At 34.3% G+C, this 25,891-nt stretch overlaps 2 protein-coding genes across 2 annotated transcripts; both read right to left on the reverse strand.

Moving 5' to 3' along the window:
* Positions 1 to 89: 89 nt before the first annotated feature.
* On the reverse strand, positions 90 to 5,608 carry LOC144449190 (COMM domain-containing protein 7-like). Its single transcript, XM_078139692.1, has 9 exons — positions 5,507 to 5,608; positions 4,774 to 4,827; positions 4,372 to 4,474; positions 3,838 to 3,894; positions 3,636 to 3,673; positions 2,531 to 2,621; positions 2,136 to 2,185; positions 1,739 to 1,787; positions 90 to 1,043 (listed from the first exon to the last, which is right to left on the reverse strand). The coding sequence occupies exons 1-9, from the start codon at positions 5,591 to 5,593 to the stop codon at positions 961 to 963; spliced, it is 612 nt and encodes a 203-aa protein (XP_077995818.1). The 5' UTR covers positions 5,594 to 5,608; the 3' UTR covers positions 90 to 960.
* Positions 5,609 to 7,226: 1,618 nt separating this feature from the next.
* On the reverse strand, positions 7,227 to 25,796 carry LOC144449044 (uncharacterized). Its single transcript, XM_078139450.1, has 18 exons — positions 25,622 to 25,796; positions 24,777 to 24,920; positions 23,984 to 24,145; positions 23,183 to 23,298; positions 19,442 to 19,694; positions 18,445 to 18,742; positions 17,707 to 17,931; positions 17,160 to 17,346; positions 16,111 to 16,261; positions 15,347 to 15,580; positions 14,381 to 14,524; positions 13,758 to 13,938; positions 13,044 to 13,205; positions 12,443 to 12,606; positions 11,662 to 11,901; positions 11,142 to 11,294; positions 9,849 to 10,049; positions 7,227 to 9,409 (listed from the first exon to the last, which is right to left on the reverse strand). Exons 1-18 carry the CDS (start codon positions 25,775 to 25,777, stop codon positions 9,371 to 9,373), a joined length of 3,210 nt encoding a protein of 1,069 aa, XP_077995576.1. The 5' UTR covers positions 25,778 to 25,796; the 3' UTR covers positions 7,227 to 9,370.
* Positions 25,797 to 25,891: the final 95 nt, after the last annotated feature.

A 25,891-nucleotide genomic window follows, 5' to 3' on the forward strand; every position in this document is an offset into this window, starting at 1 on the left:
AACAATTATTTTTTATAGGCCTTAGATGTATTCTGTAGAAATGTATAGAGTGAAAATTCAAACCATTTTGGTACAGCACTGTGGCATGTTTTATTTTCAAGCAATTGATCTTTTGGTAGTTTTTCACCACTCAATGTACATTATAATACACAATATATTTCTACTAACATTTTATTTCAGGTGACAATACATCTGAGAAGAGAAATCCAACCAAACCATGATGTCACTGCAGCTGCAAAATGTTGATAATTTTGAACAAATCAAACATACCAACATATTATCACAGGATCCTAGAAAAATCTTCAAAATATTGACTTCATATAAAATGTAATGATAAAATAACTGTAAAGAAAAATCCTGCACGAAATTATGAGAAATGTAGCACTATATGATACAAAACTGAATACGAATATTTAGACAAGTATATCCTAATAATAACAAAATAATAGTGCAGACAAATATGTAAAAATGAGAAATATGGTGTCAGTTGTTTTTCAGTTCTTGATGGCCACTGTATCACAAATCAATGTAATAATATCTACTCCCACTTTCACCTTCCTATGGTATTATAATTCCACCCCATCCCCAACCCCCCTAGGTTGAACTATCCCTAGTACGCCACTGGAAATCCAGCCTTCGGTTTGCTAAGATAGGCACAAATCTGTTGTTAGTTCAAACATTCAAAATTGCCACTACTTTTCCCAATTTTTTTTTATATTACCGGCGCTAGTATAATTATGTTATTCTCCAATATTTTTCTTCATTCAGCCGGAAAATACTTGTTACCTAAGGTCGTCTCTATGAGTCGCTAGACAAGTAGTGACAAAGCTCTGTTAGGTCACTCATATTTTCCTTGGCAGAACGAATAAAATTATTGGGGAATAACATCTAAATATATATCAAATATAAGTATTCTAAATATATGAATACAAGGTTACATCATCTGATAAACATGTTTCGTTAACTTTGACTGAAGCAATCCAGACTGGACTTGGCCTTCTCCATCTCATGAAGGAATGAGTAAAACTGTGGTACGGTCAGTTCTGAAACAAAAGTGATACATTAGAGATGCACCAAGGATATAAATGTCAAATTTCTGTCTGATTTGAGATGCAATGCAATAAGTATGGTATGATTAATATGTTTTGGTTTTTTTATGATGACATTTGCTAACATATGAATTTTTTTGAATGATCTGGACATATACTATGGTGCAGTCATTTTGATTTTGAATTCTATCCACCCTATAGACACCCTATATTACATCCCTACCAAATATCATGACAATCAACTAAGTGGTTGTTGACTCAACTTGTTTAACCTCCACCCACTACCACATAGACATACACTTCATCTAATTTGATTAATATCTGCTTGTAGTGAACTCGGCTCAATTTCTTTATTTACCTCTATTACCTTTGTTTAGTGCTCTTTGTTTTCAATTATGTTGCACCAGGAGTGATTGCTTCCAACGACAATCACTCTCGGAACAACAAAATAAAAAACAAAGAGCACTAAATGAAGGAAATAAAGGTAAATAAGAAACCGAGCTGTATTCACCACTGTCAATGTGACATCAGATTTTAATCAGATTGACACTTCACCATACTTACAGCACTACAGTAACTGAAGATCACTTAAGTTGTGCTATGCTAACAAATATGCACAGATAAACTTTTACACAACATACTAAAACACAGATCATTGCTGCCAATAATTGATAACATGACAAACTTACCCATGTAGACATTTTCAGTCCTATTTCCTTTATTGACAACCAATTTTAACTACAGAGAAAACAGTGCCACATTGTCAAAATATAATGGAATCAGCCAAAAATAAACCCCATGGAGCAGTCATTACAAGTAATCATTTTCTTACCCTCATCACTAGCAGAGATACTGGTAATAAGAAATGATAGTTACATAGGTATTCCAATCACTAGCTGCAACCCTTACAGTGGCTTCATATCAGCCAATCAGCAGAACCCTTACATGGGCATCAAAGCAGTCAACCAGTGGAACTGTCTAAGGGCTTCACATTAGCCAATCAGTGTAACCCTTACACAGGGGCTTCACATCAGCCAATCAGTGGGAACTCTGTTTGTTTGTTTGTTTGTTTGTTTGAGTACTTACCTGTAAGAATGTATTTCCAGCTTTGTTAACTTCACTGCTTGCAGCTGTCACTGTAGAAAAAGAAAAATTATCTGGTTTTAATAGGTAATACACAAATGAATTTATTAAAACCCCAGTGGCTGTTATCAGGTAGACAGCCAATACAAATTTGATAACTGTGAAATGTTGATAGGGTTTGATAACTAGGGCTGATTATACAGGGAGTATAAACATAAAAAAATTGAAATTTGAAACAAAAATTGTGTCAACTAGCAAAGAGACCTTTAAAATGACATAAATTAATAAGCCGAAAGTCACTAACATTGTAAGAACATAACCACCACCCCCAACCCTATTGGTTTATTGGTTTTGTGTAATAAAAAGAGGCAAATTATGAAAAAAGGGTCAAAGCTTACCTCCAAATTTCCATTCCATATCAACAAGTTGGTTTATCATTAAACTTTGTCCTAAAGCTGTCCTAGACAGGGCTACAAGGTTAGTCTTCCACTGTTGACATAAAATAGACCCTGTCACATTAGTACCTCTAAATTAGGATAGAAAGTACCAATATACGTGGTTTATAGTGTTATATAAAATAGAACTTTGAATTTGGTACATATAGATTTGAAGGTAGATTATATAGATATAGTTTCTATTGCTGACATAAAATAGAGATTAATTAGTCGGTTGCAGTTGCTAGCATTACGAGTGGTTAGTGAGACAGTGAAGCTAAATCACAGATCGTGATGTAAGCAGGTAAATATTTAACAACAACAACAACAACAACAACAACAACAACAACACACACACACACTACTACCTAACTACTGACTGGTTAGATTAGTGTTTGTATGTTATGGCACTAAGCTGATAATACCATACCACATTGAATTGAAAACTATCTAACTTAGGGAGTAGTTTATAGCGTACTTAAATGAAAACTATCTAACTTAGGGAGTACCTTATAGAGTACTTTCCATGACTTGCTTTCTAAAATCGACATTACTCTACCCCAAAAATGTAGGCTTTAGGCCAAAAATAAAAAAAATTGTTTCTGGTCAGCATGTGCATCACTTTAATACCCTTGCGTCGGTCTTTTTTTTTCCGTGTTTGTCCATTCCGTGCAGTCTGCAGATCCAGGGGAAAACACAAAAATAACCCTCCCTACTTCAGTGAAGGCAACTGCAGAGCCAATCATGAATAAGTAAATGACATCTGCCCCCACATACACACTTGTTCTAAATTACAAATAAAAAGAACAGTAACTGCCATAAATAGTAGATTGAGTGACAGGTTTGTTGAGAATAACCAAAAAAAAGAAGAAAATTTCATGTCATTGCACCACGTTTGACAAAATGTCCTAACCAGAAACTCTTTTTTTTGGCCTTACAGTTATGAATTGTATTAATAGAGGCAGATACAACATTAGAAGGTTGGCATGCATGGACAAGTATTTCATGTTTAAATTTACAACTAGATACTGTGCCATGTACACAAATATGGAAGAATAGCAATACTCACTTGATTTGTAAAATAAGCTGACTTTTCCTCTGATAGTCCTGCAACAGAAGTATTTTTAATTCTGTATAAATAAAACTTACAAAGTCCAAACACATCTCTGTTCAATTATATATCAGATGTTCTCTTTGTTGTGTTCAGTTAGAAACTTGTACTCAGGAAAATGATCACACCATGACATGGTCTGATTTTATGTACTACTCACCTAAATTGATGAAGTCTTCATTTAATTGTGTTGGTGTTAGATTTCTCTTGATTGCACCTAGAAAATAAAGTAGGACAATGGTACATACTATAAACAATCACATAAACAAACTACCATACTATGTTAAATAAATTACATATACATACATACACACACACACACACACACACACACACACACACACACACACATACATACATACATACACAATACATACATACATACATACATACACACATACATACATACATACATACATACACACATACATGCATATGACAAACACATGTACACATACATACATACATACCTACATACATACATACATACCTACATACATACATACATACCTACATACATACATACATGCATTCATATACATACATACATACATAAATACACATACATACATACACACACACATACATACATACATACATACATACATACATACATACATACATACATACATACATACATACATACATACATGTAAACTTACTTCAATATATATAATCACTGTGACATACTTACTGTAAGGAATACTAAGTAGATCTTTGATAATATTCCGTAAAGCTGCAGCACTCACTCCATGATCTCCAGCAAATTCATCTAACTGACTTAACAACTTCGCTGACTGAAAATGTGAATAGTCAAAAATTTTATATATACTAAGCCTTCATAGATTTACATTGTGTCATTATTTCTGAGGGATTTCATCTATACATTGGACTATTTATAACAATGTACCGACAAATAAAGTAATGTATGTATGTATGTATGTATGTATGTATGTATGTATGTATGCATGGTGTGTGCGTGTGCATGCATGGTGTGTGTGTGTGTGTGTGTGTGTGTGCGTGTGCATGCATGGTGTGTGTGTGTGTGTGTGTGTGTGGGGGGAATATATGTAAGCATATATTCAGTTTACTTTACCTTACTTGGTTCCTTTAAAAACTCTATTACAATTCCAACCAATTGTTTGAATTGCTGCAAAATATAATAATAAAATTAGTTACTACGCACATTCATGATAATGGCAATGTATTGTGATATATACCATAAATAACCATAGTTGGTAGAGGGTCTATGAAATAACTGATAAACACATTACTGGGGCGGGGGGGGGTCCTTTAATATTGGAAATTCCATCGAGACAGTTAAAAGTACGATTTAAAGCATAGGAAATGAAATCTACATAATATATATATATTTCTTGATAGTCCTGCTTACAGACGGTGCACGAGTCTATATTACTGACTTGACTCGGGGGGGGGGGGGACAATTGTCAGAATCGAGTTCCGGATACTCCGTATGCAAGCAGGACTAATTTCTTGATGGATGGGATTTCTGAAAGTTGAAAACAGTTAGCTCTTCTAGTCAACGATTTGAGTACTTTATGTCTGGGAGTACCTGTCATTTCTCAAACCCACTGACAACAACATGGTGGTTTGTCAAATGTTTGTAAGTAAATTCGGAAATAATTAATAAAATCATGAATGCTATTCTTAGAAATACGTGTAATGATGCCGAAGTTAAAAAGGCGTGTGGCCATCGTGGTGCACTGGTATTACAATACGTATAAATCGGTGATTATCTGGGAAATTATTCGTACCTCGTCTATAGTGTGATGTATAGGAACATAACCATCGTAAACAAGTTAACATACCTCGTCTGCGAACTTATTCAGTGTCTGAATACCTGAAAACAAAGAATCGGGAGGCGTTTCTGACGTGAAGTGAAAAGAGGTAGCCATGATCAGAGCTATGATGTATGTTGCATTGTGGGTACTCTAATGACGTCATAGGGCTTCCCCGGATTTCTTGACTCACTCATGTCGCCGGTGAACACACGCACTTGGTTCCCGAGATATGTATATCAGAACGTTTCTCTTAGAATGCAATAAAATGTCGAGAATATCGTTAATATTTACGTATACAAAAGGGGTAAAATTACACTTGTTTCTGTGAGTGTTATCTTTCGCGATCACAGAGACATTCTGACAGTGATACATATCTCGGGAACCAAGTCAAGTGCCTGTGTGTCGGAATGTCGATGTAGTATCAGTTATCTCATCACGGGGATGTCATCTCACATCACAGCCCTTACTCAAAAAAGCCTAGCCTATATGACACTCGAGATCTCTTCCCGTTTAGAGTTGGACAAGTTTTTTCCCACTAGTATAGGACATTGAGACATAATTTCATAAAGGTTTAAAGTTACCTTACTCTTACTCTTAATATTGCGTTACACATCGTAGTATAGCTCTGTTTAGCTTCCATATTTTGTATTTGGACATTGAATTTAAAGACACAAACGGGTTAATATGACGTATTTGAGCAAAACATCCGTGTCGTGTAGTGGGCATCGTATTTTCTTAAGCAATTGATGAAGATAAAAATCTATAATAATATGGTACTGTATAATGACAAGTTCAATGTCGTGTGATTGATAAAGGACTCGCCTCCCAACTCTACACCCTATACTGATGCAGGTTTGAATACCCGTAGTGGTGTTTGCTATTTTTTGTGGACTCCAGTTGACGAAAAAATAAATATAACATATTACCTTATACAAGCACAAGTTCACAAGTGGTGTAGTGGGTAAGGTGATCGCCTCCTAACCCTATGCCTAACCGTATGCATTTGGGTGTATATGTTTTTTTTCCCTTGATGGCAGATAAAGAAATAAATAAAAGAAATCACCGAACATAACTACAAATTCCCGAGTGGTCCAGTGGGTAAAGTGCTCGACTTCCGAGAGAGAGAGAGAGAGAGAGAGAGAGTAGTGTAGTGGATAAGGTGATCGCCTCCTAACCCTATGCGTTTGGGTGTATATGTTTTTGTTATCTTTTCTTGATGGCAGATAAAGAAATAAATAAAAAAATCACCGAACATAACTGCAATTTACCGAGTGGTCCAGTGGGTAAAGTGCTCGCCTTCACACACACACACACACACACACACACAGAGAGAGAGAGAGTGAGTGAGTGAGTGAGTGAGTGAGTGAGTGAGTGAGTGAGTGAGTCATCTAGGTTAAATAAAGCCATAGAAAAGTCTACATTGAGTTTATTGAAGAGACTTGTCCAGAAATAGTCTCTAGCAGTGGAAGTATGGCGACATGACGTTGTTAGATGAATGAGACGGTTATCAGCAACATCTTCACATTTGGAGCATTTTATATTGCATGGAGTGGCAAGAACTGAGTGAGTGAGTGAGTGAGTTAGTTAGTTAGTTAGTTAGTTAGTTAGTTAATAATTTTCATCATTAGTCAATCGTGTTGCCAGGTTATGAAGTGGGTATGGTAGGATATGCCCAGTACATGAAATGAGCATCTTTTATAGGACACACACAGAAAAGAATAACAATCAAACAACTTTATTATCATGTATTTACAAAAATGCAAGGATTAAAAAGTACTTACATTTCTAAGACTCTGTGGGTGGTTGATTTAAAGCAACCATTGAATTGATCATATTATTAATCTTTTTAATAACAGACATCTGACAAAATACTTAATTACTTAGCAAACTGACGCCTCGATTTCACATACCAAATGATGTATAACAACCAACCTAAATCACTATAGAAGGTGTATATATTTGAAATGTGTAATTTGTAATGACACACTAGATCCTTTGATCTGACCCTACTAAATTGTACAAAGAAACCAATCTACCTTAGTAATTTATCAATATGTTGAATTACTTCATTGTTCATAATTTAATGGGTAGCACTGTATCTGTCAACAATTTTGATATATATATATATATACACACAAATTCATTTTCATTACTCTCAACGTTGACAATATTTGAACTATAAATATCTAAAAAATAATAGAGTGCTTATTTTCTCTTCAATATAGTTTTCCAGTGCATTTACTTTGAATATATTAATCAAATTTTGAAAGAGCTATTCAAATTATGTTAATTGTTTGATAGATTTCATCTATCCTTGGCAAAATACTTACTCTCTCAAAACATTCTCTATCAAAGAGAACTTTTAAAGTGGACATATGGATGAGGATTGGGTATTTATTTTGGATTTTTAATTTATAAAACAATTTTATCATGGCATCCTACCTGAAAAGTCAATGTGAAACAACAATGTGAAACAACATTGTCTAAGTCTGTGTTTGTCACTTAATACATTGCAAAAAGCCAAAAATTGTGTACAAATGTTTGATATTGTACGTACAATAACATCCATTTGACACATTTATTATGCTTTTGCAATTCATTGAACTACAAACAAGGACTTGGCATATGTTGTGTCACTTTATTATTCAATTTTTATTAATTCAAATTAAAGATATAAACAAAGCTCTGTGATACAAATTATAAACAGGATATTTGGTGATTATCAAATCAAGCAGAACATTTGATGAAATACATGTATCTTGTTGTCCATTTCACAATATTCTGATAGAATCTGATACATTCTAATACTTGTGTGTGATACACCTGAAGATATGTGTTGGTCTGGACTATTCATACCTATAGGTCCCTCAGTAGTGGGTGTCACAAGCCATATAACGCCAGAGTTGAAAAATGATTTTAAGCTGCATTGCCCAAAATAAAGTGTACATGAATACAAAGAGGGATTTCAAATATATATATATATATAATAATGAAAAACCAAAACTTGAATAAAGTCTACATGTCATATAAAAAAGAAGGGTGGGGGAGGGGGGAGAAATATAAAATTGTACAAGCAAACTAAGAGGTGGGTCAAACCTCTCCAAGTGTTATTATGCAAGTACCATCTGCAATATTACTGATGAGTAAACATACTGAATATGGCATATTTTGGTTTGATTATTCACAATTATCTTCAATCAAAGAAACAATGCATTTTTAATTTAAAGGCCCAGTTAGATATTACTAATGTAAGAACATGGGACAGAAACACTGGCCTTTAAGTCGGTGTTTTATCACTCTTTTTCTTCTATATTTATCTACATAAAAATCAAATGTTAAACATCATTGCCATTGTCATTTTGTTGTGCATAATGTTTTGTTCACTTTACATATTACATTATTTTGAGTTTTTAAATCTAATCATTGTCTATTCTTACATCACACATCTACAGCTTCTTTATAAAACTAAACATTGTACAAAGTGAAGGTTTTCAAATATATATATTTTGCTATATCTTCTCATATCAACAAACAGGTTTTTTGATAGATTTCAAACTATGCTCCTGTACATTGAATTGTCATGATTATTTTCTCCCTCTGGGAATATTACAGACAATATGTTGGAATTTTCTCCCTCTAGGAATATTACAAACATTATGTTGGAATTCTCTCCCTCTAGGAATATTACAGACAAGCATCATATCTGGAAACGTTGAAGTTGAGTGAGTGAGCTTACATACAGTCTAGAAGGTGGGATGACTCTTTCAGCAGCATTGAACACACAGAAACAACATGCTTGGAGACTTATTTTATTGATTGATTTCAATCCTGTTCTTGGAGCAAGTAAGGTGTTCATTTTCACACATACTTTGTGTACTTTTACTAGTGTTTTTACAGTGGTCCATATCCAGCATTCATTAATGCACTCTCCTACAGATACAATAACATGTTATGATGTTTTAGATTTCATAGATACAATGCTTTAAAATCATACAATTAATGACATCATTGAAATTTTCAGGGCCGCCATTCAGTATATCCTGCCCAGTGCGAGTGTTTAATTCAGGAAGTTATGTTTTTTGTTGTTTTCCATATGTCTCTGTGTTATTGGTTTCTTCTCATCAGATGTACAGCCATTACAGATAGGAAGAACAGTTTTATATTGTCTTTTTTAGTTGATGTCAGTTTCTGCATCCACTATTTTTCATGAGAATTCACAATTTTCACAACTTTATTATTATTTCTCAAATATGTAACAAAAGTTTAGGGTTGGCAGTGAAAAACTAGGTGGGGTCGGGTACTAACCGGAACCAATTAATTTTTTTAGGTCTAATATATGTACATTAAAGTCTTGTTTGCATATACTTACCATCAATTCATAGAATGTTTTAGACATTGCATCATGGAAGTTTTCTTCTTCTCTCTTGTAAGCTTCACTACCTGGACCTTGTTTTTGTGCTTCAGCATCCATTGTTTTCAAGACCAGTTCAGACATTAACTTTCCTTTCTTGTTGTTTGCTGTCTTTGTAAATTTATCTGGTTTATCAACTGAAAGGTATTCATCGATCCTCTGAAGAAAGAAGCACACATATTGAATATTAAATATAGGGGAAAATGTTCCCTTGTAATGGATTCTTGAAGGATTTTATGATAATAATAATGCATATTTCTGAAAATACAAGAATAAGTGTGTAATTTAATAATAACTGTTTTTATACTGTTGCAAGTATTATTCTATAATTGATATATATCATAGAGAACAATTTTTTATATTCTGTATTCACATAGCAATCTCTATCCTACCAGGTCCCCATTTATATAGCTAGGCCAACAAACCTACAAGTGTCGTACAAATCTTGCCACAGCTAATTGGACAATTGAGTTTGACTACATGTATACTATTATAACCAAAATGCTGATAAATCAAAGTTTACTTGAGAAATGAATCAATAATTTTGACACCTGGACTGACCAACTATCTCAGGTTGATACAGTCACAGTGACAGCTTTTTAACACTATTCACATATTGTTATCTGGTGAAATAAATTTCATTCATTCATTCATTCATTCATTCATTCATTCATTCATTCATTCATTCATTCATACATTCATTCATTCATTTATTCATTCATTCATCCATTCATTTATTCATTCATTCATTCATTCATTCATCCAGCCATTCATTCATTCATTCATTTATTCATTCATTCATTTATTTATTCATTCATTCATTCATTCATTCATTCATTCATTTATCCATTCATTTATAAATTCATTCATTCATTCATTTGTTCATTCATTCATTCATTCATACATTCATTTATTCATTCATTCATCCTTTCATTCATTTATTCATTCATCCATTCATTCATTTATTCATTCATTCATTCATTTATTCATACATTCATTTATTCATTCATTTATTTATTTATTTATTCATTCATTCATTCATTCATTTATTCATTCATTTATTTATTCATTCATTTATTCATTCATTCATTCATTTATTCATACATTCATTCATTCATTCATTCATTCGTCATTCATTCATTCATTCATTCATTCATTCATTCATTCATACATTCATTCATTTTAACATATCTACTTCCTACATTCTTAGAAGGAATGGTGGCCAGCTGAAATTTAAATGTCAAGACTTACAGGTAAAGGTATTGTTTCCTCTTTATCATAATGGCCATCCCACGTAGCTACCACCAATGATGCATAGTTTTTATCTAGTGTGATTGTCTTGTCTTTTAAGCAAGATTTGAAAGTATCTGTTAGAGGTGTTGTCAAGGCCATCTGGAGGAATTCCTGGAAAAGGTAATAATAACAAGTCACAAGTCAGTGGAATAAAGGACGCTATGGCAACAATCAAACAAGTAAAAATATGAAAATGTTTCAATGAAAGTTACACACACACACACACACACACACACAATGAGCATACAACAGAATTTTTTCATAAAGTTAAAGGACATTAAAAATGTAATGACAGTACAGTAATTAGATTTACATTCTGTTTCTATACATCGAATGGTAGATTGTTCAAAAATTTAATGTCCACTATTGGACATAAAACTTCTCTCATTGTTTGCAACTTTATACAAAGTGCATATTAATGATTTCATTTGCATATTTCATGACCTATTTGCATAGTCTAATATAAATTTGTACTCACACTGGATGGGGTACCTTCAAATAGAGGCAGATGATGTACCCCCTGCATGACATATGGACCATTAAATAATGGTGCAGCAGCCCATCCCTTCTGACTGTCAGTTCCAAGTTTAGCTTCATCTCCATCAGGTCCTGTTATTGTACCTGGATTTAAACCATCAGGTGATGGGGTATAGATAGCATCTAGACTGAATATCTGGATTAAGATGATGGAATTCACATCCATATGGGGATGAATTATCTGAAAGGAGGAGGAAAATAGTAAATCCTACAGTTAGTAATTGTTTGCTTTATAAAATTTATTCTAAGGGCAGAAAGTATGCAAAGTCTACCAAAGATCCAAAGTCACTTTAAAGGAAGTTCCCAAATCAAATTATGGTACATTTATAAGATACTATGCCACATTATACTTGATTTATCCCTTTCTGATACCTGGGTTGTAAAACCATGGCAACCACTAATATGTTCAAACTGAAAATGTGAGACATATTATACCATCCTTGTAAATATGTTATAAATCATCACCATAGCAACTACCTTAATGTACAGTGACACTAAATATTTGAATTTATGGTTGATCAATGTAACAATTTGTTGAATAAGCTAAGAACACATCTATAGTAATGTTCTCCCAAGCGCATTACAGAGAAGTTAGTTTCTATCCTATAATTTCAAGCAAAATATGCAATAGATATATCCCTAACATACTTTCTTTTCTTATGCAAGTTTATAGCTACTTTACCAAATTCTAATCATCATCATCATCATCATCCTATACTTACAGTTGGCATATCAAGCCATCTTGGAGATTTCTGTAGACTTGAGTAGTCATGTTTCTTTGTTAGGAATTTCTCTTCTCCACCATAGCCTTCTTCAGTTCTCTCAAGATCAATGGCTTCCCCTCCAGGAGCAACACGTACAAATGCATTGCAATATAGACCCTCAGCTAAAATAAACACAAAAAGAAATATTTTATAAATTGACAAAATATTAGAATATGGATTCAAGCTTATTGATTATCATCATGTACAGAATACACTAAAACTGAAAAATCTTTCAGTGAGCACAATCAATTTCAAATTATTATGTCATAGCACAGTGGTCATAGTATGTAATGTAAAATGAAAACCCATAAGAAGAGTGAAACGTGATATTTTGTTGACACTTTCATATTACAGCAAAAAGTGTTCAATTTCTCAACATTTTTTAGAAACATTTGTATAAAGGGTACAAAATAGATTCCATTAGAAAAAGTAAAATTGTTTTTTGTCAGATGAGAACTAAAATGGTTCAAGTCCCCCGCCCCAAACTAAAAGAATTAAGTTCTTTATCCTACACTGAACTATTGATCTTGCCCCTTACACAATGAGTTGATCAACTTACTGTCCATTCCAAATGCTGACTGGACATGTATATTAATCCCTCTAGACATTTCATAGTAGACCAGTCTTGTTAAATCTAAGTCCTTGGGTGGTACTTTAGGTGGTAGATGTTTCTTGTCCAGTCTGTCCTTCAACCAATCAGATAACACCGCTTCATCTTGTACTGTGTTGAAGGATGGACAGAGTATACAATTATATCATTATGGGGATGACACATCTTAGCATCACAGTATATACTGTAGGCTACAGTTAACTTAAGGCTCAAGATTAGAAACATATGCTATTTACTTAGATATTATTTCCCAATATTTGTTTCATTGTGCCAAGGATAATAGAAGTGACATGGGATTTTGTCACCCCAACTTGAACACTAAGCGTGACAACACCTTTACGTCACAATTCCACTTAAATAGAGTAAAATATTGGGAAGAAGTAATTTTATCAATTAATGTCTATCAATGTAAAAAATACTGGTGATTTTTAACAGTTCTACTTGTAGCATCCCAGAATCAATGGTGTACATACACATTGTCATGATGTGGAACAAACAGGGTATGATTCCCATATTTTCTGTTTGAATGCATTCAACTTTGCTTGCATGTGGCATAATGGTTGTTGTGCAACAAAACACTATTCCTAATAATTCAGTAATTCTTATCATTTACATGACTGAATGCACAAAATAACAACATTATACTCAGGGTATGGCTAATACCTAATGTTTGAGGAGTTGCTGCACCCTCAGCAATCTGCAATCTATGGATGGCTTCAGTCACTGTCAGTGGAAACTTTGTATCCTTGACAAAATGTTGTAAAATTCTGACTTCAGAGGCATAGGGTTCACATTGAGTGCTGTTGTAATATCCAATCTTGTATTCAGGGGCTTCTTGGAATTCCTGTGTGCAAGTTTTAAGATGAACAGAAAATAATAATTTAGTCATGATTTAAGTGATTGTGATAGTAAAATGTATAGACATGAACTAGCTGAGAAGTGTTTGTCTATCTATTTACGCACAATTGGTAGGGAAGAACATTTATTTTGAGATGTGATGTGATGTGGTGTGGTATGGTGTGGTGTGGTGTGGTGTGGTGTGATGTGATGTGGTGTGATGTGATGTGATGTGGTGTGGTGTGGTGTGGTGTGGTGTGGTGTGGTGTGGTGTGGTGTGGTGTGGTATGATGTGATGTGACAAAATGTAGTGAGATACAAAACGTAGCATGTCCTATCCATTACTTCATAGACAACCTTTCTATTCAATAGAGGTAAAAATACCATCCATTTACATCATTTTTTCCCCAATAATTTGTTAGGATCAGAATATGCAGAACATACTTTACCTCATTCTTAGGTAGTAATCTGACAAGAAGAGAGCACCCTGGGATATTAGGTAAGGGATCCATGGACTGGGTAGTCAGTGGTTTACTGGTATCTGGTAGTCCAGACTTTATTCTGAGTTGTATACCACCTACATTCAGTTTTGTCTGATGTCATGTAAGAACAAAATAAAATAGGAAATCTTAAATATCAACAGTAATATTGCAGCACAAGTCTCATTGATTTAGATATTTTTGGAAGTAGCAGATATTCAAGGAAGGCAATGTTAAATATACTTAGATCTAAAGGTAGATTTGTGTTTGGTAATATACCACTTGATTGGTACTTTCTCTTGAAATGCTGTATGCAAAGCACCCTTAAGTGAGGATGTGTATAAAAACAGTCCCTGATGTACAATAGTTGATGCAAAATTTGAGTTCTTTTTCAATGTAAAAAGCCAGAAAGCTGTTAAGGGTGTCTTTATGTGCTGAGAATTGTGGTTAATTTTGGGAGCAAAAAGTGATTTACAATCCACAACTAGAAGGTTTTGAAATGACATTTAAACATAGCGCCATCTATCATGAGTGAACAACACTGACTGTTAGCAGTCAAAAGCTCCTCAGCTTATCAACAGCGCCCTCTATCATGGAGTGACCATGACTGACAGTTTGCAGTTGAAAGCTCTCAACTTATAAAAAATATGTTGTGTGTATTGGTTAAACACTTTTTTAAACATGGTTTGAGTAATGATGTATATATACATGCACTAGTATATATGTTTATTGCTTTTCCAGGCCTTCATATAAAATGAAAGAATTATACAAATGTATATCAAAGTCAAAGTCACACCTAATATTTCATCATTTCACTTAGTAAGTAAGTATTTCTCTTTTGTTTGAATGCACTGTATGCAAATTTACAGAGTAAATGATGCATGACTGTCTTGGTGACTTGTATCTGGTTTAATAATAGCACTACAATATTCTCACCTGACCACGAGTTTTCACAAAAGGTTGTAGCATACAAGATCCAATCACTTCTAGTTTTTTGGTGTCTGTATCAACAGTGTACAGTCGTAGAATAATAACAGAAGTGTCTTGCACTTGTTGAGTAACTGGGTACCTGTACTTCATCCGTGGACATCGTGCAGAGGATGTGGTCGATGGGAATGCTGCGATGTCTTCTAACCCCTTCAATCCAGAATTCATTAACCGTCCAGTCACCTACAATAGTTAGCATATATATGTGATTTATATATCTATCTCTTGATCAATTGGACATATCCTACACATTACACCATGCACAGGCAAAGTTAATCAAAAAATATACTCTGGTCGTTCTACATCACGACAACATGCGTCTATGTCATGACAATGCATGTCTACGTCACTGTTCTGCTGTCTTTAAAAATTGAGTCAAAACATTCAAAATTAACACTACAAAGTTTCCCTGATTTTTCTTTGATAATACAAGTGATGGTATAATTATATTATTCTCCAATATTTTTCTTCATTTAGCCAGAAATCATTCGTAACCTAAGGGTTTGTCACTATTTGTCCAGTGACTTGTAGTGACAAAGTCCCCTTAGGTCACTTGTAATTTGTCCAGTGACTTGTAGTGACAAAGTCCCCTTAGGTCACTTGTAATTTCCTTAGAAAAATATTGGGGAATAATTATACCATGCATGAACCAGGTTCAACAAAAAATATGGAATATATACTATGGTTGTTCATACACATAATTGTAACCATACCTTAACTATAGTAGCATTATCTGGTATATATCGTACACCATCTATATACAAATCGAATCCCTCCTTTGGTTCAGTAGCAGGGGGTAAAACTGCAACATTTGGTTTTTGTCTGACCCACGGATCACCTTCCAGTCTGGGTAAGTAGTCTTCACTGAAATCATAACACATATATATATTATAAAAATGTTGGCCTTGACTCTCAACTATGGAATGAACTATGTTTCTTTTCTATACTATGTTACATATTTTGTAGTGTTGGTCAGTTTACATATCGAGGGAAAGATTTTTCGTTGGTGATCATGTGACCAAAATTACCCACATTTGACCTTTCACACCATGTCTACAAAAGTGGTCAGGTGATTGTATTCAAATGACTTCCCAACATAATGAATGGCTGATGGTTTCCCAAAGCTAGATATAAGCTTGATGAACTAGAGATTTCCGGGTTCAGTTTCACACAAGCACCCCCAACGCCTGGAACATCCTGGGTTCAGCAGGAGAAGAGTTAGATACTTTGTGGTGTTGGTCAGTTTTACAGATAGATGGAAAGATTGTTTGTTGTTGACACAACATCTACTACTGATTATATCTTTCAGTCTCAGTATAACTTGATATTCTAGAGACATCAGTCAAATCACATTATAGTAATATGTATATGACATCACAGTCCTGACATCAGCTGAATAGACTTCATGTCTACCATGCAGTTTGTATTTTTGAAAAGGTTCAATTAGGCAAAATACCAAAATGTTATATTTCTGATAACATACTCTCTGAAAATAAGCAGAGCTTGTATTGATACTTTTTTTTTGTCACATTTTGAGAGGGGCATACTTTTTCACTATCTGATGTACACACAATTTAGCTTCTTTTTTTTCAAACTATTACTCCTAAAACAAATTAGTAAGAGCCATTGTAATTGGAAAATAGTCAAAAGGGTTGGGTAATCAGAGTGAAAAAGTTAGTTTTATCACCTACTGGACTAGTTCAATTATGATTGTCATCTAAACTAATATGGAGCCATCAGTAAGTATGATATAACTACTTACCTTGGTGAGGGGCTAGCTGATTTTGGTTGTTGTTGTGGTGGTGGTGGTTGACGGGGTGATGCAGCTGGTGGTTGTGTTGTTTCTGGTTCAGCTGGTGCTGCAACTGGGGATGGTTGTTGTTCTGTTGGTCTCTCTACCTGGGGGTCAAATACTCGGAAACCAAGCTGTGAACCCTCTTGAAGAAAATCTGTTACAATGAAAAATAAATGTATGGGTAAAACTATAACAGATCACTTCGGCAGAACAATTTCACTTTTTTAAAAAAAACATAACACAAAATTTGTTCTCCTTTTTTTTTATGCATTCACTAAAAAATATATAAATACATCAAAATGAATGAAGACCTACATCATACATCAACATTAATTCTGATTGTAAAGTTGATCTGAGTGGAGTCATAGAAACATAGAATTAAGTATTAGGCCATCCTAATGAGAAGGCTTGAATTATTTCTAGTAAAGGTTTGCAGTATTTTGTAACAGGTATAAAAAAATGGCAAGAGATACATCATATCCAAATGTGAGCTACTATACTTATAAACTGTTACCTTTGTCTGTGAAAGACTTAGGTTGATCTAGTGCTGATTCTACAGCTGGTCCTGGTAGTAGTGTTTCTCGTTTGTCACCTACTAATATAACCCAAGGTGACTTCACTATCTGAGTTCCAGTACTTGTCACAGATATCTTAGACTGTCTACCAGTGTCTGCACCTGACTTTAGTTCATACAGTGGTGTTCTTACCCATCCTAAAGGTATGCTCTGACCTTGACCACCTGTTCAAAGTAAAAATAAATATTAATAAAAGTTAATACATAGCTCTAGAAATGTTATTTTTCTATCCACCAGTAACATTTTACTATTATTAAAAAATTAGAAATAGAACAACAATACAATGACACATTTTTTATTATATCTATATACTTATCTGTCCACTTCCCCTGTGTACAAGTCCCCCCCCCCCCCAATCTCTCAGTTTGCATGCCTATTGTATCTCTGTCTGCCTGTATTTCTTTGTACCTTAAAGTCCTGGACATTTGCATGTGACTGTTTGTGTTAGCACGTGTGTCTGTGCAAATGTGTGTATGTGTGCATGTCTGTGTGTACATGTCTGAGTGTGTGTGTGCATGTCTGAGTGTGTGTGTGTGCGTGTGTGTGTGTGCATGTCTGAGTGTGCGTGTGCGTGTGTGTGTGTACATGTCTGTGTGTGTGTGTGTGTGTGTGTGTGTGTGTGTGTGTGTGCATACGTGCGTGCGTGCGTGCGTGCGTGTGTGTGTGTTCATACTTACTTTTACCAGGTGGTATTTGGTAAGCAATCTTAATGACAGCAAATGGATGGCTACGTTTACCCCGTGCACCATGGAATAATGATGGATCCAGATTATAGAATATAGTCTCTTCTTGAGGAAATTCTACATACACTATGTTGGTATTGTTCTTGGGAATCAGTACGTCATCATCTTTAGGAGTAAAAGTTTTAGCTTTACTGTGGGATTGTATGCTTTGTAGTCTTACCATACCAAAGTACACAGATACTGTCACTTTTAGCTGGTTTGGGTCAAAGTAGGAAAGGGCATGCAGTTGATCCTGTCAAGAAAGAAAATCTGTCAGCTTTTCTAAGGAAATAAACATCTATGTCATAATGGTAGTGATTTGTCCCCTCTTTACCAGCGTTCTCGTTCCTGGTAAATTTAGAGAGAGAATTTTTGGCTAGATTAAAAACTTCTAGGCTTGACAAAAATTAAGATTCGTGGTGAACCATAAAATGAATTGAGGGTGTTGACAAAAGTACTGTGATCTTTTCAGTGTTTTGTTCAAAGAGAACAGAACTTTCACAATAATTGAACATTACACTGAAAGGCAAGTCTAGGTCGACAATTGACAGATTTGTGGACAATTGACAATTAATTGAAAAATCTAGGTATGAATGGTAAAATCAATATTAAGAAGATATCAACAAACCCTGTTCTATTTTTGAAAGATCTCTCTTCCTCCCTCTCCCTCCCCCCTCTCCTTCCTTCCTCTCTCTCTCTCTCTCTCTCTCTCTCTCTATCTCTCTCTCTCTCTCTCTCTCTCTCTCTCTCTCTCTCTCTCTCTCTCTCTCTCTCTCTCTCTCTCTCTCTCTCTCTCTCTCTCTCTCTCTCTCTCTCTCTCTCTCAATTTTGACAACACTTTTTATTACATTGCATGTACAGTTTAAAGTACTGATAGATACCTGAATTGTCTACAATACAGCACAAGTATGCCTTCATCACTACAAACACAAGCAAGGTAATGTCAACAAACCTTTCTCCATTGCTCTGGAGTGCTCACTCTTTCATCAGTGTTACTGACACCTTGTTGATGTAACAACACTAAAGTCATACGGAACTTTTTCAGTCCAATTGGTCGGAGTTCTCCCGGTTCAACATCAGTAAGAGCACCAGGTGAGAAGCGCTTTGGTATATCCCGACTTGGTGGTTTTGATTTGGGTCCTGATGGTACAGGAGATGGTACTGCACTGGCTTCACGACTCCCTTCAGGAGTAAATAGTAGTCCCCTAAAGTGAGATGTATACATGTAGAGTGTGTTTGTTGGATCACATCTATTGTGACTACAACACCTATGCTAAAAGATTGTCTGTTTAGTTATGATGAAATGGGCCCACAATGCGTACACTAAAGGAAATACTCAGTTTTGATGGACTTTCATGTTATTAAAGGGCCATAATTCAATCCCAGGTTTTTGCATTACCAGTACTACTATTTTACGAGTTGCACTATAAGGATTATTCTTTTACTCATATTCTGGACTAACTTTTTCTATAAATTAGCAAGACAACTGTATTTTACTAGGCATTTAATTGTCTTCAAAGTTCTTGGAGAACAAGACGTTCCTGGATAGAACTCTTCATTGTTTTGAAGCCATCTTTGATTTTTCACAAAGTTGTTTTTGATGCATGTTATGGGTCAAACAAAAAAGGTCAGAGGTCACTAGAAATTGCATTATCAAGTAGTAAGAATGCACATAGAACGGTGTGTTAGTGATGTTAATTGTTCCAGGTATTGACTTGTTTATTTATTTATGAAGCTATAATTTTATAAGACTACTCTCAATAAAACTGACATTACAATTTGTCTGCAGGTGTTGGAATACTGTGAAGACATACCTATTGGGGTATTTAGGAAAGGGCTCTCAGTGGACATTGAAAAAGAACAATATCTTCAAGTCTGGTACTTCACAAATTATTTTGAGTAATTGACTGAATAATTGACCGTTTGTTTGTTTGATTGATTGATTGACTGACTGAATAATTGATTGATTGATTGGATTGATTGATTGACTGACTGACTGAATAATTGATTGATTGACTGACTGAATGAATAATTGACTGTTTGATTGATTGACTGGATAATTGGCTGATTGATTGACTGACTGACTGACTGACTGACAGACAGTACAGGATACTAGTGTTGATGGATTGATTGACTGACTGACTGAATAATTGGTTGTTTGATTAACTGACAGAGTAATTGATTGATTGATTGATTGATTGATTGATAGATTTTTAAAGTTGTTAAGTTATAACTTATACTAATATTTTATAGTTTTTCAAATGGACTTGACTGTAATAAAATCTAGACTGAGATAATAAGCTTGATTTGTTTTTGTTTTTTTAATGATTTGTGGTGCACAAAATGTATTTAAAATAGTGTATGTTGTAATGGTGTGATTGTGTAAAAGATAAAGTGCAAAGTGCTATCTATAGAGAAGACGCAAGGGAAACAGAGGTGCATAGATCCAAAGTTTATTATGCAAAGAAGGAAGTAGTACAAAAGCAGGATATAGATGCCAAAATTAATATTACAAAGCAAGATAAATACAGTTCTGTATTACCATGGAATACTTGACATTTTCATCATTTATATTTTTAGTTGCACAGTGTATTTTGCCATTCACAAAGCATTTCATTTTGCTGAATTCACAACAAACTAAATAAACTTCAGTGGAATATTACTGATGTCATTTCAAAAGAAATGATACAAAAATAGTTTTCCATGGAATACAGATTATGTAGCAGAGGGCAAGGATTACAGTTATCATTACAAGCAGGAATCTATCAAATCTACTGTGAATTATATAAACATGGTGGTGACAGGGGGATACACAACTATTCCTACAAAGTGCAATGTACAAAGAGCTAGAAACATCCCAGTCAGAAAATCTAAGAATGGACAATATACATAGTATCTGAGTGATTAGATATTATTTTACAAAGTGATTTTGGCAGTGATGCAATCAAAATAAATATACTTGTTACAAAATTGGTAACCATTTTTTTCAAAGTCTTTACAAACAACTAAAGCATCAAATTTTATATTTTAATCTTGTTTTTTCCCACCTTGTAGTTCTATTGTGTACAGACAAATACTCCCATGGTAGAAAGGGGACTAAAAGTCTTTTAATAATAATAAGAGTTTGGTGAAGACAAAGGACAGCTTCAGCATCTATTTTTCTGATTTTCTCTGATATATCATCAGTAAATAAGTACAAAAACATCTTTTCTGATTCTACAATAAACACAGACATCCCCTACAATGGTTTACTGACATGTGAATAATAATAACATCCTGTATAAAAAAATGTAAATACTTCTAGGACTTCCACTATGATGCCTCAAAAAAATTTGTAACAATCCTACTGATAGTACTATATATATGTAGTATAAGAACATATTGATGGGTTTCAAATTTTCATAAACTATTTATTTCTTTGCCTCTTGCAGGATATAAAGTAGTTACAATGTGTTTGTATTTTTTATGAAATTACCGTACGTTTGGTTACTATTACTGTATGTTTGGTTACCATTACCGTATGTTTGGTTACTATTACCATATGTTTGGTTACTATTACCATATGTTTGGTTACTATTACCGTATGTTTGGTTACTATTACCGTATGTTTGGTTACTATTACCGTATGTTTGGTTACTATTACCGTATGTTTGGTTACTATTACCATATGTTTGGTTACTATTACCATACGTTTGGTTACTATTACCATACGTTTGGTTACTATTACCATATGTTTGGTTACTATTACCGTATGTTTGGTTACTATTACCGTATGTTTGGTTACTATTACCGTATGTTTGGTTACTATTACCGTATGTTTGGTTACTATTACCGTATGTTTGGTTACTATTACCGTATGTTTGGTTACTATTACCGTATGTTTGGTTACTATTACCGTATGTTTGGTTACTATTACCGTATGTTTGGTTACTATTACCGTATGTTTGGTTACTATTACCGTATGTTTGGTTACTATTACCGTATGTTTGGTTACTATTACCGTATGTTTGGTTACTATTACCGTATGTTTGGTTACTATTACCGTATGTTTGGTTACTATTACCGTATGTTTGGTTACTATTACCGTATGTTTGGTTACTATTACCGTATGTTTGGTTACTATTACCGTATGTTTGGTTACTATTACCGTATGTTTGGTTACTATTACCGTATGTTTGGTTACTATTACCGTATGTTTGGTTACTATTACCGTATGTTTGGTTACTATTACCGTATGTTTGGTTACTATTACCGTATGTTTGGTTACTATTACCGTATGTTTGGTTACTATTACCATATGTTTGGTTACTATTACTGTATGTTTGGTTACTATTACCGTATGTTTGGTTACTATTACCGTATGTTTGGTTACTATTACCGTATGTTTGGTTACTATTACCGTATGTTTGGTTACTATTACCGTATGTTTGGTTACTATTACCGTATGTTTGGTTACTATTACTGTATGTTTGGTTACTATTACCGTATGTTTGGTTACTATTACCGTATGTTTGGTTACTATTACCGTATGTTTGGTTACTATTACCGTATGTTTGGTTATTATTACCGTATGTTTGGTTACTATTACCATATGTTTGGTTATAGCAAGAGTTATTAAAATGTCTTGAATCCCATAGGGTTAAGAATGAATACTACATCTACACATTGTTCAAGTGACAGTTCCTCAACTTACGGTGATCTGTATCTGTTCATACCAGGTATATCAGTTGGTGATCCACCTTTACGTAAATGTTGGTAAGCTCTCTGGATATCTGCTGTATACAATCTGGCAGGCTGAAGTAAAAACACCTGTAAAATATATGCTGTGTCAATTCCTGATTTAAATTCATTGTATTAGTAAACGATATTCCATGAGAAACATCAGCACCGATGACTTTAATGATATTCATTATACAACTGAATCCGACATCTCTTATTTTCATATACATCACTTTCACATAGAAATTAGGTCACACTGATCGGTTGTCAGGGGCAACTTGGTTTTAGACAGATTATAGTATAATTAAAGTAACATTTGTATGTATAAGATAAAATAAAAAGAATACAAAGCAAACAAATTGTAACAACAGTCTTTACCTACTAGGTCATTCTAGTGTTGTATGTTTTAATTTGATTAAACTCTAATGTAGTGGTTCACCATTTATTCATTATTACCCAATGTTTTGCTAGAATTGTCCTTTGCATTACATCTTCACCATTTGGTTTTGGTTGCCACCCTTCCCTCATGTAGGGATGATACCACGACAAAAACATGAACAAACAAAACCAACAATAATACAAGGAAAATTGAAGGTAACAGATCAAACTAAACAGGTGGTCGACCACTATACCAGACTTTAATCAGACTATGTGTGTTTCAGTGGGTCAAATGTGTATACCATCACATACTAAGGAGAAAATAACTTTAAATGCTTGACTTGTTTACTTTTGTAGAATGTCAAACAATTTTCTTTCAGTTATGACGGGATGTTACCTGTTTCATCTGGTGATAATCATTAGCTTGAAGAAAGGCATCTTTTAATAAAAGTAACAAGGCAAAACAGAAGTCTTCCATTATTTCTTGATTCCAGCCATTCATAAATAATTGGTCCCACAAAAACAGTACTGCTTGTCCATCTAGTACACCAACAAAACCCTAAAATAACAGACACGATACAAAAATACACATATTTCAATCCAGTGCTATGTTTTTGTCAAGGCTATCCTTCATGTCTGCAATACAAATAAGATAACACACACACATCACATACACAGTGTGTACAGTTAATGATATAAACAGTAACTGCATGAAAGAAACAGTTCAGTTGGCTGCTGACCATAGATTTTGTTTGAATGTCAAGAAATTATACCTCATGTCTGTTGTAACTGTAGTAGTGTACATGCTGTTACTCTTTGTATCATGAACTAAATACAGAGTTGACACTGTGTAAGTGATGTTTGTGTGTTATCATTGTGGTGTATATCTCAACATGAAATCTTGTGATCAGGCCCACTAATCTTGATAGTTTGTTTAATAGCCTGGGCAAGCTTCTTCAAAATGAGCATTTGGCACTTTGGCAAATAATGGCTGAGGGCAACTAATAATAATTTGCTTTTTCTTTGCATTCCTGAATTTCTTGATTTTCCAAAATTTGAAAAAATCCAGAAAATACATTGCCATGGTTACAATGTCTGCACATAACTGTACATAATGTTTCTGACAGTTGCTGTATGTGACATTATTGAGGAATTAACACTTCAGTGGTCTACATACAACTGATACTCACCTCTCCTATCCACTTCCTAACAAATATAACAGGATCTGCCAGTAACTCTTTGGACAGTTTTATAGAATGTTCAGAGCCTGGTGTTGCCCTTCCTAGTGCCAAGGCCTTGTCTTTCTCAATGTGGATTAACTGTACCAAGAATTGCTGTGAGATGAACAAGGGAAAATGAGTTTGTGAAACATGCATGCAGTACTAGGAATCATGACATAGCTAGAAAGGCTTGATTACTTATCTCCAACTAGTTCTAGTCAATGACAGACTGCAAACAGGAAATTGAGAATACAAATGTACAGCGCCCTCACTCTAATTGGGGGTATCGTCACCTCATAACACCGTTATGAGGTGTTACTTTGTTCCTTGGTATTCTGTAGAAGTGTAAATCAGGGATGTTTTTCATATTGTTCCGACATCAAGGAAAGCAACAGTGCTCTATGAGTAACTGGGTAACCTATACCATGTATACCCTCTAGGTACACATAGGCAGGAAGTAGAGCACCACCATGGCAAATTTTGGAAAGGTATATTAAAATCATTATGTTCCACACACAATGATATTGTTCTCTTGGAGATTTGTTTCCAAAGCACCAAAGATCAAAAGATCAAAAGTCTCAGTATGTACGTGTCTTGAGACAATGAGTAACTAGTATTATGTAAGTCAAGTCTGATCACTATTGTGTTGACATTTATGTTGAAAATTTATCAATCTAAATTCTAAGTAAAAAGGGGTTGAATTAACTGTTATCTTATGGACATTAAAAGTGTGTCTAATATCTTTGGAATACTGTATATATCATCTTAGTATTGTCAATCCATGTACAAACTAACATTACAAATAGGAAAGCTACCTTTGGATCCACGTCCACATTCTTCAGAGCACAGTCTTCAAGATGGTCTTGTAAGTAAATATCTTGTATCTTTAATCTATTCATAGTTTTTTCAGCTATAGCAAACACTTCAGGCCATTTAGGGAACAAATTCACCATCAACAAATCTAAGTACATTGCCAACTCATAAGGCTTCTCTTCTGTAATGTGAAAATAACAGAAGTTGAAATTCAGCTATAGCAAACACTTCAGGCCATTTAGGGAACAAATTCACCATCAACAAATCTAAGT

This window comes from Glandiceps talaboti, chromosome 18 (assembly GCF_964340395.1).
Source record: "Glandiceps talaboti chromosome 18, keGlaTala1.1, whole genome shotgun sequence".
NCBI lineage: Eukaryota > Metazoa > Hemichordata > Enteropneusta > Spengelidae > Glandiceps > Glandiceps talaboti.

Coding starts and splice junctions, on each gene's coding strand:
- LOC144449190 (XM_078139692.1), bottom strand. CDS start 5,593: ATGGCTACCTCTTTTCACTTCACGTCAGAAACGCCTCCCGATTCTTTG. Junction 4,475..4,773: donor TTTTAAAGGAACCAAGTAAG/GTAAAGTAAACT, acceptor TCACATTTTCAG/TCAGCGAAGTTGTTAAGTCA. Junction 1,788..2,135: donor CTGGAAATACATTCTTACAG/GTAAGTACTCAA, acceptor TTTTCTCTGTAG/TTAAAATTGGTTGTCAATAA.
- LOC144449044 (XM_078139450.1), bottom strand. CDS start 25,777: ATGTACTTAGATTTGTTGATGGTGAATTTGTTCCCTAAATGGCCTGAA. Junction 17,932..18,444: donor CCAAATACCACCTGGTAAAA/GTAAGTATGAAC, acceptor TACTTTGAACAG/GTGGTCAAGGTCAGAGCATA. Junction 9,410..9,848: donor AAACATTCTATGAATTGATG/GTAAGTATATGC, acceptor TTGTATCTGTAG/GAGAGTGCATTAATGAATGC.